Source organism: Melozone crissalis, unplaced genomic scaffold (genome assembly GCF_028551555.1).
Source record: "Melozone crissalis strain CALT ecotype California unplaced genomic scaffold, PUWL_Pcris_2 ptg000023l_1, whole genome shotgun sequence".
Classification (NCBI taxonomy): domain Eukaryota; kingdom Metazoa; phylum Chordata; class Aves; order Passeriformes; family Passerellidae; genus Melozone; species Melozone crissalis.
Window position 1 is genome coordinate 33,562,575 of NW_026535801.1, and position 15,416 is coordinate 33,577,990.

At 36.7% G+C, this 15,416-nt stretch overlaps 1 protein-coding gene across 2 annotated transcripts in view; it reads right to left on the bottom strand.

The window, feature by feature from the left end:
• DPP10 (dipeptidyl peptidase like 10) overlaps positions 1–15,416 on the bottom strand; it is a 434,475-nt gene that overhangs the window by 102,109 nt on the left and 316,950 nt on the right. For both annotated transcript variants that reach the window (XM_054277922.1, XM_054277921.1), the window contains exon 5: positions 14,940–15,014. In XM_054277922.1, the coding sequence (XP_054133897.1) occupies positions 14,940–15,014 (75 nt within the window). The remainder of the gene's footprint in view (positions 1–14,939; positions 15,015–15,416) is intronic.

Consider the following 15,416-nt stretch of genomic DNA (forward strand, 5'->3'; position numbering starts at 1 on the left):
TTATAAATATATATATATATAAATAAATAAATAAATAAATAAATAAATAAATATATGTCTAGGCATACTTTCATGAAATATTTTCAGGTTAGATTAATAAAGTGGAAAGTACAACAGAGATGAAATTTGATAGGCCATTTGTGTAGTAAACTACATCTCCACAGCTCTTTAATCAATGTCCTGAACCAATTACCACTCATTGTTTTTTATGCATTGTAAGAGAACACATGACCATATATCACTCTCAATGATCATAATGTTTTATGCTAATTTAATATGCTACCATATATAACACCTCAAGGTTAAAAAGAAAAAGTCTCAAACATTTCTGAGAGACATATAGCTCAGGAACTGACTTCTATTTCCGTTATTTAAGTAAATGTATATATTGATAGATATGCTATCCACTGTCCATTTGGAGTACTTTATCAGCCATAAAAGAGTGGAAGTGAGGACCAAGTTTAGCTGCCAGAATTTTTCATCTACTGCATTCATTTTTTACTCAGAATGTTATTTCAGCTCATTTCTACACATGGGAATGTTTTGTAGCCTCAGACTTTTTGGACAGCCCATCCCAGTGGCAAGAACTTTATAGGAACTGGGATGAACTGGGCCAACCTTCCAGCCCATGGCACGCAGCAGCACTTGGCAGGAGTGAGACCATCTGCCCTGTTCAGGGAACTGCTCTCCACCAGACAATAGATCCAGTCTGGGTCATTTAACACCTCTGAGCTTTAGGTACAAGCAGCAAAATCAGCACAGGAGCTCTGCAATCAGCCATCTTCTCACATTTAGTGCTGCCTAAGCACGCTCCAGTCTCACTCTGTAGCCAAATCACAAGGAGCTGCAGAGAGACTGTGTGTTCTGAATTGCCATTTTTCTTTGGCTGGAACACACAAAAGATGGTTATAACTGATTTATCTATAAAACTATCAAATATAAGACAAGTAATAATGAAAGCAGATATTACTAACTGTAGCAAGATGCAAAATAATGAAGTAGGCAGATTATGGATTAAGTGAGGATTTTTTGAGATCAAGAAACATATTTGAAAAGGGAACTTTCTCTCTTAGGGATGGAGAAGAAACAAGAAGGAAAATTAAATGAGTAAGAGAGTGCATAATATCTGGGAGGGCACAGGATTAGTTCAAGTCTCATAAACACTAAATAAAGTAGAGAAAACTGAGGCAAGAGAAAAGCTAGAGAAGTGGAAAAGGAAAAAAAAGAGAAGCAGCGATGAGATTTCTCAGTCAACTTGGTATTTTTAATGTGCACATGGAAGTATGCACAGAAAACACAGCAAGAGTTTTGGAATACTTCTTGACAGAACATAACACCAAATCACCAGGATTAATGTAAAAAGCTGCAAGCTTCAGACTATTAAGAGACAGAGTAAAAGGAGGAGTTAAGAATGACATATCACTGGATATCAGTAATAGGAAAGAGAGTGGGAGAGAAGAACAATCTGTTCCTCACTGTGACCTCTGCTGATTCTGTGGTTTTCCCATTCATTTGCTTGTCACATTTCCAAGTTCTAAAATCCCATTTCACTGTAAGGTTGCAAGAATTACTGGAACACTAACACAAGCAAAACCACCCAAATAGACAGCCTTTCTCTGAATATTCAAAACTGTTAATGATGTTCTTCTATTTTTGGAATACTATACAAATAGGACATAAATTGCAATGAGCTACCATAACTTTAATACCAAGCTCATATTTAGATTTTTACTTTCTTAGCGGTGTTCACTGTATGATGCATTTAATTTCATCTGAGATACTGAAAAAAGAAATTACAGCACTGCCAAAGCAGATGGCTGCTCTAATGAATACCACAGCTGAGAGCCACAGTGAAATTCCACTCACTAGAAATACTATCAATATACAAATTTCCTTTCTCAACTTTATATCTGCTCTTTTGGGGAGGACTGATTTTTACATGCCTCAAGGTGTTGGAAACCAAACTTCAAATTTAATTGCTGCATTTTTTATTTTATGTGTATACATATTAGCTGAATGGTTTTTAAGTTTCCTATGTGTAAGTCTTATCAACCATCCACTCCAAATGCTCCTAATCTTTTAGCATAATGAAGAATTAAGCCTAATAATAGACTGCAAAATAGCCCAGTTCTTTTTGACTCCTTCAACTGAGCCTTTTATAGTAAAACATATTTTAATAAAAACTTTATAGGTATATATTATGTATTTATAGTACTACACAAACTGGTGACAGAGAAAAACCTGAGGCACATGAAAAAAAGAACGATTACCTCAAAAATAAGACAGATCTAAGGTGTGTAACATTTATACAAAAGCCTTGCTTAATTTCAAGGTACAACATTTGATTACAGAAAAACTAACTGGGAAATAGCCATATATTCCCCATTAAAACACTTCCTAATTTATATTTAACTACTGTTTATTTGTATTTTTTCAAGTAAGTTCTTCAACCATTATGGCAACCTGAGCCTCTGTGGTAGAATTCCAGATTAAGAAAACACAACATTTTCCAAAAAAAGACTCTTCACCTTTGACCAACATCCACAGAAATGACAAATATAAACCTCACAGCAAAGGGTTGAGACCTGTACAGTAAATTAAACTATTTATGCAGTCCACTCTCGGAAAGAAGCCTCCAAAGAAAGGTTACATTAATACCAACGATCTGCCCTGAACCTGAAGGACACTTTGATGAGCTAAAAGCACATTTAACACCATGCCCTTTAAGATCTACATTATGCTGCTGTACTAAAACTTCCACTGCTGCCAGTGTTGCTGACTCAAGAAGACACAGGAGACTAAAATAAAGTAAAAATAAAGTAGCATTAGCATAATGTGCTAGGGAGACACAAAGTTACTTCTGCCGGCTTCATTTTTTGTCTCTTCCTAAGGACTGAAATTCAAAGGGTTAAGGGAAACTAGAATTGGACTCTGTGATTCTCAGGTGCCCCTTGCAACTCAGGATATTCCATGGAATAGTTTGATGCACCTTTACAACACAAGGTCTACAAGATACCAGTAAGGGTTAGAGACAGAAATCCATTGCAGCTGCAAATTATCTAAATGTCTAGATAGTCTATAATATATTTATATCTATAAACAAATATAGAATATATCTCTATATTCTATGTAGAATATATCTATAAACAAATAAACCATCAAAGGGTACAACAGCTTGTGCTACTAATTGACAGAACATGAAATCAAGAACAACTTTTCAGCTTTTCCACAGGCAAACCCCTCCCAGGCTAATCTAGTCAAAAGTACAGACTCTTCCTCCTACCTCCCCTCCAAGATAAGTTTGGAAAAAGGTGATTTTTTTTTTTTTTTTCAGGAATAAACTATACAAATGCATAAATCCTCCATCAGAGCATAAATGAGAGTTCAAGCTGTTGAGCAGCCTTTGTTAGCTCTCAGTTTCAGACCCAAGGGACAGCAGAGAGACAAGGGATTACCAGAGGACAGGCGGAGGTTCAGATGTGCTTTGCTCTGAGCACGAGTTGCTGATCTCCTCTGCTCTGAGAGCCCGGCCAGCACTGCTGGTGGAGATCACAGGAGGAACCAAAGGCCAGGTTCATCTTCTGCTCCTGGAACATAAATCCCAAGGAGAGAAGAGCTGATGCATTTAGGAGTGGTACCACTCCAAGCACAGCTCCCCAAGAGGGAGGAGAACCAGAGGAACAACTGTGACCGTGGTCACAGGGGTTTTCAGGTGAAGGAAGAGAAAAAAATGTTGACTCCATGCTCAGAAGGCTTGATTTATTATTTTATGATATACATAGATATATTACATTATAGTAATACTAAAAAGAATAGAAGGAAAAGTTTCATCTCAGAAGGTTAGCTAAGCTAAGAATAGAAAGGAAAGAATGAAAACAAAAGTCTGTGGCTTGGACAGAGAGAGAAAGCCAGCTCTGTTGTGACTGGTCACTAAATCAAAACATCCACATGAGACCAATCACAGATGCACCTGTTGCATTCTACAGCAGCAGATAACCATTGTTTGCATTTTGTTTCTGAAGCCTCAGCTCCTCAGAAGGAAAAATCCTAAAGAAAGATTTTTATAAAAAGATGTCTGTGACAAACAACCTGGCTCACTCTCCCCTCTGCAGCCTCCTGAACATGTTAGACACAGCACAATCACACGTGTCAGATCAAACAGCAAAGTAAGGGCCAGAAGAGAAACCATGGGCACACCAAGCTGACAGGGACAAGAACTTGAATCAGCTCTTGTCTCAGCGTCCACAAAAAGCAGATGCAGGTCACATTCAGGAAGTTTTCCACTGGAGGAAAACAGTTTTAAAATATCTTTAAGATAATGACAGTGAGGATGGCAATTAGAACCACTGTGAGCTGACAGTGCATCAGGGCCAAGTGAATTGCACTCCAAATGCTACAGAAAATAACAGTGACAGCAGCAAGCTGTCAGAAGTCTCTGTCACATCTGTCCCTAAAGAGAGGGAACACCATGAGAAACAAGCAGACTCGATCTTCACAAAGTTATAAGCAAACTACAGACAGACCTAAAGGCCAACCCACAGCACAGATGAGCTGCTGCAAACATTGATAAATCCTCTACAAGATCCTGCTGAAAATCCTGTGCCTCATTCATTGTCCATATGGCTGCTGCTGTCACACTACGGGGATTACTTTATTACATTTCTGTGATAGGTGGACAAGGGCTAATCCAAAAGTCCATTTTAAAGACAACAGAAAGAGTTCCATGGGCTTTAATTGCATTTTCATCAAGTTCAGAAGTGATAAGCACTCGAGGAGCCTGCTAGATAACGACGGCTACTTGAATATAAAGTTTATGATATTTCCTGTGCAGTGAAAGTGTAAGACTGTGGAAGAAAATTAAATTCTCATGTGCCTGCACTGGTTCTCTGAAGTGTGACAAGCATCTCTGGACACCCATGGCACCCTATAGGTTTTTGATCCTTCTTGGAAGGATCTTGACATCTTGACATCTTTGGGAAGAGCAGACATTCTCCATGGGACAGTTTTTAGACAATTTTCCTCATATTTTGGACCATTTACCATTGTTACAGGTACTGATACTTGAACTTGTCTTTGAAGTGACTGATTTTTTCCAGAACAGTGCCAGGATTTTAAGATGCCAACACACTTGGGTTTTTTTCTGCTTATGAAAAACATGCAAACAAAAAAGGCTGACACTTCATCCCTGCTGAAAAAGTTTGAGTTAATACACAATACAAAATTTCTTTTGTTCAAGAGTAAAAACATTTGCTAAGTATGCCACAGTTACACCTTCAGTTTGTGTATTTTATTCTTCTGACCAGGAATCTGCTGTTCAGGATGTAAAATAAGCTGCAATTCATGAGATCACGCTATCATTTTTTTCAAGCTACCTTTTTTTCCCCAACCTGTCTATTTTAAGCAAAATTTAATTATTATTCAATGTGCACTGCTGATAGAGACAGAATTACACAGAATAATTGAAAAGCATATTTAGTTTTTTCCCCTCTCACATTTTAGAATAATTGGTTTCCAGATTTGGCCAGCCGGTTTGATATTCAATCATAGCAAAAAGTGATTGTGAACCTTCAGTAAAAGCTTAGGTTTCCCCTTTTTCTGATTTTCCTCATTTTTGCAGCAGAGAAATATTTCAGGATTTCTTCCCATCAAAGATGATTGATACAGAAAGAATGTAGAGAGAATGTTCACATGTCTGGAGCAGCTAAGAATGAGATTTGTAATATTCACAAAGACATGGAAAAGCCTGGAGATTACAAAGCGAATCTTAATAAAAGAAATGTATAGATAAAATTATTGAAAATAGTTTAAGGAATATTTACATATTATTTGAATCTTTATGAAACTGAACATTTGGGTACATATTTGACATTTGCTTTCCTTCTTGGAAGCTGTTCTAAAATATAATGTTTGTTTGGGTTTTTTTTTAAACTTGGGAATCTTTATCTCAAAGAGGAACACTCCTGGTGTGATGGTGCTGACTCAGACTCAGCCACAGTGCAAGATCTTGAACTTCAACAAAGCAGGATCAGCACTGAATCCAGACCCAAACAGGCCCTGAAAGTGCACAGTCTAATTAGGCTTGATTGTATTTACCACCTGAAATAAGATCTGCAGATTACATTTGGAAGTTTTGGTTTCAGGACAGCATCACTGACAGAGTTCAGTCAAACGATGCATGAGAACATGGACCAGACTGGAGAGGCATTACCCTTTTTGCTTTCTGTATGCTTCTACTTTGCATTGTTATTTAAATTCTAGGGTATTTTAAACAAATATTCAGTCAATATTTACTTAACATATACATGTATATTTAAATACATTGTCATGGATCATCCCTGTCCCATGCCTGGAAGCAGGGGTTAGAGTGGCATCATCTTCAGGGTCCCCTTTCTACCCAAACCATTCTATGATTCTATGGCACATTTACCATGTGAAAACCACCATGGCTCCTTTACAGAGGTATTTGGTTCTGTTTTTCTGAAGATATTAGTAAAAACTAACTCCAGTGTTAGAGTGACTTTAACCATGTGCCAGCTCATCAGTGGAATGACTGCCTCTTAATTTCCATGAAAAGTCAAAACCAAAATATTTTGAAATATGACAACTTTAGGTTTCTAGACTGTGCTTAAGCATTCTATTTCGTATATCAATGCATCTGAAAAGATTCTTTAGCAAATGTTGTTAAGGAAAAAACCCAACAACCAGAAAATCACTAAGTCATCCCTAGTTTGTAAATCTAATTCATAACACTGCAGCCAAAGAAAGATGCTAATTGCTATTGGTATAAAATTCATGACCACTGACAATAGGTACTATTTTGGCTGCAAGACTAAAATTCTGAATGTGTGATCAATGACAATTTTAAGATTAAGTGACCATTTGGGATTACATTCATCAATACTAATGGTATCTTATTTAAAAGCTTAATGAGAAAACTATAATGCATATCACATTTCTCAGTAAGAAACATTATTATTGAATTTCAGAGAGACACCATTATGAAAAATGAAATAAAAGCAAAAAAAGCCCATTGTTTAAAATGGATTTTTTAAGTGTATTGAACCCATAAACTGGACTGCAGGCATTTGCTTAGAGGACTATTTTTAAGGTAATTCCACCTTGTTTATTTGCAGCCCATATGAAAAGAATGTGTCTAAGATCTGAAATTAGTCACTATAGAACATGAGGATATCTACATCAGATAAAACATACATGGCATTTTCAGCAAAATGTTTTAACATACAGGGACAGTCAGACCCATGAAGTGATTTTGCTTCTCAGAGGTCATTTATTCACAGTATTTGATGTGAGCCAGCTCTTGTATTTGAGAAATCAATAGGAGTAGCAGGTGAAGTAGCAATGATTCATGCTCAGGGTAAAACCTGTCAAAACTGAAAGATGTAAAAAATATTCTTTTAGTCCTTATTGTTTTGGTAGAGAGGAAGGGAATTTTATTTTTTAGGAGCACAGAACATAGAATTGCTAAAAACAGGTGGTTGCACCAGTTGAGTCTTGTTTGTGGTGAACTCTGGCAGGTCTCAATCCAAATTAAAGCTCTGTTCAGCTTTTGCAGCCTTTAACAGCTACTAACACAGTCCCCAATTAGGGCTCCCCACAGTCCTTGCCCTGTTATTTATTCAGGCTGTCCTTGCTTGTCTTTCTTTTACTAAAACAGCCTCTTGGTTGGTTTTTTTGCGTTTTTTTTTTTCCATTCAGCATTGTTGAGGAAGTCTTGTTATCACATATTTTGATAAGAAAAATAATTTCTACCGCATCATCTAAAAATCCCCAAACTCTACATTACCAGTGTATAACTGCCTTTCAGTTGTACATGTTTCCAGCACAGAAAAGAGATATATGGAATTAAAACATCACAAAACAACATAGAAAACCCCAACACCTTTAAGACTCTGGGTTTTTCTGTCAGTGGGCTGTGACAGACAAACTCTTCACCTGCAATGGACATTTCTGGGTCATTTCTGCACATTTTCCATGCACAAGAGAGGAACAGGGAGGATGTGGCAGTTGCCAGTTTCACAGCAGAAGGCAGAACTTCTGCTTTATACAATAAATTGTTCATAGATTAGGGGAACTGATGAATTAAATAGTGCAACATTGCCTGTTTATATAGCATTAGCACAGTGGGATTCCAGTCCCATGGATTATTATGGGATGTAGGAGTACAACCACCCTGAAAGTCAGATTTCTGTTAAAGCTGAGTTCCTAAGCTGCTGGATCTCAGAAACTCAGCTGGACACCACCTAGGTCCTCCTGAAATAGCAGTATTCATACTTGATAGGAATGACAATACTATTGAAAAGAAATATTTTTTCTGTCAATAAACATTTTCTTTGAAAAGCTAAATGCCTTCATTCTTCCTGAACAACAGCAAAGTACAATCTTCTTTTTCAGTACTGGCTTTGAACAAGAACCTGAAACATGAATTCAGATTTTTCAGCTCTGGCAAATCTGAACAAGGGAAAAAAGACATCATCTACCTCAATTAGAATTATTTATTTTGCTTACTTCTAAAACTTGAGATTGAGCAGCAATCCTGTAAGTATAAATGGAACAGACAAACTTAGTAAACTACTTGAAAAACAGCAATACCCAGCCTTATGTGGTTTATTAGGAAAAGTGATCTATTTTTTATAACTGCTACACTAGGCTGAACTTGCATATGTGAACCACCAGATCCCTTATGAAAAACAGGAAGGGGATGCATAAGGACTGGTATGTGACAAGTGATGTTCCCTAATTAGATGTAAAGAAACAGTGCAAGCATCCAAATAGCACTCCAGTTTCCCATCTTTTTAGTTCAACTTTTCATTTTTAGACGAAAAAATTGGACAGTTCCAACCCTGTCCTGTAGGCCACCACAGTAACAACCTGGCAGAGAGCAGCCCCAACATCCCATCACAAAAACAACAATAATTTTTACACAGAATTGCAGATAGATGCAGATCCTCCCCTTACAACTCTGCTGTTTCTAGTAAGAGGTGAGGCAGTGACTTGTCTGATGGACTGAAGGCAGCACTTAAAGGACTACAACTCAACAGGAATAAAAGATAAAGTCTGTTTTTCAGACAAATACAAAACAAACATCAGTGTCCATGATTCTAATCATAAAACAGACTCTGTTTTCCCCATCATCTATTTATGGGTGCAGGTTGCTATTGCATTTTGCCACATAATTTAGATTAAATCCTGGATAGAAGTGGGACACACTGTAAATTCACATGAATACTCACTCCTGAGGGATAACTCATGATAGTAGGTAGTGTCATAAAATTCATTTGGTCAGATTTTACTACAAAGCACATAATCTCCTTGGGCAAAGACCTTGGCTTTTTATATCTTTAAAATGCCTTGCTTAGCTGTGGAGCTCTATAAAGCCAAATATATGAAAAAGAAGGGCACTATGCCAAGAAAACCTACAGCCCTAGTTGTTATATTACCACACTCTGTCCATCTAAAACTCCAAGTAAAACAAAAGCCTTGAAAAGGCAAAAATTTCAGCAGCCTAATTCCACAAATTGCTCAATATCTGGCCTTTTAAGCACCCAGTCTTGTCATAGTTAAGAGAGGAATAAAATATATCACAAAAACTATTTGCAATAAATAAGCTCAGATTTTGGGGTAGATCTCTCTTAAAAATCCCTTCCTATTTTTTTTCTTGCTGCCCTAAAGCTGATAAAAATTGGTCTTTCTTGTTCTTGACAGGAGATAAAGATGAATGGGAAAGACATTTCAGGATCAGAGTTTTATTTACGATCTTGTAAGTTCAGGACTGTGCACATGCATGATTTGCTCCTGGACTCATCTCAAAATGAACAAATGAGAGATGAAAGATTACCCTGAGGACCTGCAGAAATACACATGAAAAACAGGTTTATCTAAAGAAACAGGCATTTTTAGAGGAAAAAGGTGATATCATGAATTTTATATCAGATCTTTACTTCATGGAGAGTGCTACATAAAATATTGTTGGCCAGATCGCTGCTGGTTTAAAATTATTCCTTTGCATGAAATAATCTTGTTGCGGAGATGCTGTTTCTATGTGCTGGGTGACAGATTTCATTTCATCTTTGTTATGTGTGTTTCCAAGCCCTGGCTGATATGCAGATTATGCTCCTCGTAGTCAGACTTCCACAAGCACTGGATAAAATATCTTGAAAACACCTGCACATGTTAAAACCAGTGTTGTGATTAAAAATAAGACACAGTGCAAGGTAGTTTCTTTAGCTTTTAACTTTTTCAGAAGAAAAATCCACAAATAAATTTCACTGATGCAGAGGTTTACTAGCAACTGAGCATTTAGTTTCCACCTGCTTGGAAGAAAGATAATCTTCTAATGCAGAACACATACTCATAATTTAAGACTTCAGTGAGTTCTTCCCCTCATGGATTCTCCTAATTTGCAGACAAAATCCTGAAGATCCTTTCAGTGCACTTGAGTAAGTCAGTACCAGAGGCAATCTAAAAGCTTCATGAGAATGTCACTTGTTTGTCCTTCATTTGCTCTAGATCGTGGTCAGTACTCCCTGTCATTATCCTCTGAAAATAGATATTATTGCAGCAAATTGATGACAGGAATCATCACAAACCAGAAAGTAACTTGGAGGTTCTTTGCTTCAAATGCTGTGTTGGAATTTCGTCTTTTATACATTAAACTGAAAATATTCAGATACACTTTTGAACTGTTTCTACCAGATGAATGACATTTAGATCTAAAATTCTTTCTCTCCTTCCTTTCTGAAGAGTATTGGGTTATTCTTCATCCTGATCTTACCATGAGAAGTGTTAAAATCTATTTCTTTTAAGCTACACATACTGTTTTATTAAAATTCTCTAGCAAAAAAAAGATTACAATTTGAAGTCCTAATTCAGGAAAAGAATTCCTTTTTTAGACAGTATCTAAATGCTCATGCTCTAAACTAGAGCTGAACTTTAATCTGTTTTAAGCACATTTCTGAACCAAGAGCTAAAAAATTCACACATAATTATCATGTACTGAAAACAGAAGATGATGCCCTATTAATAGAAAAGAAAATGAAGTAAGAAAAATTCCTGAAGCTTGGCATTCAAAAGGGCTTTGAAAGCAGGGAAAAGGAAAGAACAGGTTTTTTTTGCAGGGAGAGAAAAACAAATCACAAGGATTTAATCACATGAGGGATGAGAGGAAATGATTTCATCTACTTCTTCATTTGCTTTTCTGCGGCAAATTATGCTTTAGCAAGAGCACTGGGAAAACATGCCCATGATGTCTGAGCAAAAACTCACTATATCTGGACAAAAGCTGTTTCTCTTTTCATGTGGAGTCCAGGGACAAGCAGGGACAGTCTGCTGAGGGATGTGACACCAAGTTAACACCAAAGTGAAAGAATTTCTTAGGACCTTAATTCTCACTCTTCTGCAAATTCACTGCCCCATTCTTTACCATTAATACAAGAACAGAATGTCTGATTTCCATTTCCCTATCAAAACTATAAATCAGATTTTGGTAGTTGTGAATGATACCACCAGAAGAGTGAGAAAAGTTTAAAATATCATTTTAACACAGTCCTTATTGAAGGCAACAGTGAAATAATCTTTCCTCTTGAAATCTCATCTGGCTTAGATATGCTGTCACCCAGAGTGTCACATTCTTTGCTCACACCTTGACAATCTTCAAAGGAAAATCAAAAAGATACAGCCCTGCAAAACTGTCCCCTCCCTGCATACAATGGGTACAATAGTTTCCCTGGTGCTGTCTTCCCACTGTCCCAGAAGAATGAGGATGGCCTGACATCCAGCAAGGATGTCTGAGCTCATTTCCCAAATTAGTTTCTATTTCTGATCTATTTCTGCCTTGCACAATGAGACTTTTTCAGCGACACCAACCAAATTGTGGTGAGCTACAGACAGAAAGACCATGTGCACTGCAGCTGAGCCATGGGAGCCTGGCAAAGTCAGAAACCTTGGAGAACTGGTGAAAAGCAATCCAAGAGTGTGGAGAATGATGGAGTACTGCAGCAAAGATCACACAGAAAGGACCTCTACAATCACCACTCCATTGTGTTCCAAGAGGAACCACCAGCCAGCCCCAGGCTTGTGCTCTGTGACTGCTGGGAAGGAGATGGAGAGAGCCTGACATCCAGAAATCAATGTGCAACACCTCCAACTCCTCAGCAAAAGAACTTTCTTCCACAATATTTTCACAGAGCTCCACCAAACCAGCTGCTATGCCACATGAAATGGTTTTCGTCCGTGTATAAAGCATAATTTAAATGATCCAATTATTACTTTTGTATTCAAAGATGGCTTATTTTCATGCAGATTTATGTTTCGTTATGCATAGAGGATATTCTTAATTGTGCTGAAACAACTGCAAATTTAATTAAAGTTTGCCAGTCCAAGCATAAAGTGGATTAAAGAAAATGCTGACAACAGTAAAATAAATATTAGACTATTTAATTTAACATTTATTTAAAATCCAAACATCAAAATAACCGTGTTCCTAATTAAATTTCATGACAAAATGTCTTGAAGAAGTATTTGTCTCTATTTCCCTCCAATCTGCCCAGCTGAAACACACTAGCTTATTTATAAAACTGTTGATTAATAAATCTGTTCCAGCTGTATTACTGTATGTTGCAAAGAGCACAGATTGATGTATGTAAACAACCATTATAATTTTAAAGACCCAAATTCTTCACAGTCCTCAAAAGCAGAAATCCCATCAAATACATTGCAGGACAATTATACACCTAAATCTTAACAAAGAAGGAAAAATAAGGGGCAAATGTAAGGTCCAGAGACCTGTGGCAATTTATAGCAGATGGAGAGATCAGCTAAATACTTATTATAAGTTACTTGTGGTTGCTTGAACTGGGTATTATTAGACTCAACCATGTGCTGTTACTTTGACAATAAGGAAATCCTCAGCTTCATAAAAAGTTACATTCAAAAGAGGCAGGAAGAAAGAATCTGGCCTGGTTCTACTGAAACTAATTGGAAGTTCTCCAATTAAGTTACGCTGCTTAGTATTGATTTTAATTTTATAGTCAATAAATTTAATCATTTATACTTAGCAGCTAGGGGAAAAGAAAGGTAGACAGGCAGATTTCCTCTCATCTAGATGCAGCAAGTCGGGCTCTGACTGAGGAAAAAAATTTCCTAAACCACAAGAATTATGAACACTAACTTAACCCTTGCTGTAATTCAGAAGCATTAGTTAAGAAGAAATATACAGGCTTTGCATGACTTTCCTCCAACAGATTTGGAGGAAACAAAAGTGCCTTTCCAGTCTAACAAATATCCCAAAAGTCAGAAAATTTAGAAAAAAAAAGACTTTCCCCAGTTATTCACAATAACATTTTTTGCAACATCTGAACAAATTGTCTTATACGACTTTTGGTGCTTCTTCCTTCCACCTTAAGCAACACATTCATGAGCTAATGTATTATCTACACCTGAGTGACAACATCCAGCTATTTTGAGTTTTAGGACCACCACTGGTAGAAGACACAACATCACAGCCCGTTCCTAGTTTGAAAGCCACGAGCTCAGCTGGAGCAGTCCAAGTGACAGAAGCCTCATCCAAAGGCACCCAGGACTGCCACCACAAACTGCTGCCCTACCCCTGTTCATTCCTCTTTTTAATTACTTCTTGTCAACACAGTTGAGTAAAGAAAACCTCTAGATGGAAAATGTAAATGCTGCAAACTCTTTCCTCTATGTAACTTCACTGTGAAAGGACAGAAAAGTTTCTTTTTGCAAATGAAACCAAGACTGAAATACAGAAAGAACTGCATACAGGTAGAATCTGCATACACTGAGAGCCCTCTGTATGTCAATGGATCTTTATCATGGTGTTAACACATTTAGATATAATAAAGTGTGACAGATACTTTCACATTTTCCTTATTTACCTTTATCAGCTATATATGTTAGTACCAAGAAAATCTCAAACGAAAAAAAACCAAAAAGCAAACATCCAAAATCAAAAATTCCATAGAACAAATGAGGAATTTAAGTCAGTATGAGGGATTATTAAATCTTCCACAAAATAAGAAGCAATCAAGAAGAGAAGTAGCAAGGAGCATAGGAATAAAGCTGGAACCCTTCATCAAAAAAACAGTGAACTGAACAACAGCACCTATTGATATATGCATGTTGTAAGGAAAGCTGGATCTGGAATCCAGCACAACTGGTAGCTGAAAACCCTATTTGGATGTAATACCAAGTTAACAAATCACTTTATATCAACACTGTTAGAACAAACAAAACAACCCAAACTTACTCAAGTAACCACTGAATTGATCAACCCAGAACTATTCTTTCATGAGGAGCAGTTCATATTTTAGTAGTACTTTTTATACAAGCACCAATATACACAGAAGAAATTCATAAAACTCCTAAAGCTTTTTTTAATTTCCTTTTTGTGTTACAAGATTTATCTTAGAAAACTCTATATAGTATTATTAATCAAAACTCATTTTGACAATCTAATACTTCTAAATACTGTAAGAAACAAAGAATACACTGCATTTACAGGCTTCCAGACTATCACACTTGAGACTCCTCAAGCCAACAATAAAAATTCCCTTATGTGAATCAGCCTAGACCTTTTGTTTTGTGTAGTCCATAAATTACCAGTGCACCTGTTTAAAACAGAAGGAATATCAAAAGATAGGATTGCACAAAAACAGGCAGTAACAGAGCAGTTTAAGGGTTAGAAAACCTCTACTGCCAAAAACAGCATGGCAATTTATCTTCCTGAGAACCTCCACGCACATCTCAATACAAACTCCCCCATCATTGAATCAGAAGGTTTTGGAAGAGAAATCAAGTACACAAGTCATAACATGTGGAATTACAAATGAAACATACAAAACAACAAAGTTTTTGGAGTTTTGATTTAGAGCCTCTTAGAGGCTCAGGAAGGCTTGGCTTACCTGTTTAACATCATATGCAAGAAGAACAAATCTTAGGTCTGGTGAAACAGAGTATCTTGATGCTTTGAAGGTTACCTGCAAGGAAGTAACAGTAAAAGTGAGCTAACAATAGAAAAGCATAAAATCCCCTTTCCCAAATTTTCCTGCACCTCATTTAAGAACTTCCCATTCACAAGACAGAATTGGTTTAGAAAACCAATGTAATTTTCACAAAATATGACTCATTAAATAATTCTTAGTCTAATTAGCTGGTATTAGCACAATGGCAACAGAAGAATCTGGCTTCAATGTTAAATAACAATAAGAGGCTGATGAATATTTTTCTATCATCATTACAAGCACTAAGTTCAAGGATAATAACTATAACCAAGTCATTCCCAAAGAATGAAGAAAGACACTTTGTTTGGAATGGTTAAAGGAGAGATTCATCACCAGGCTGGCCTTAAAGATAATATGCAATAAAAAGAATAGGTGTGC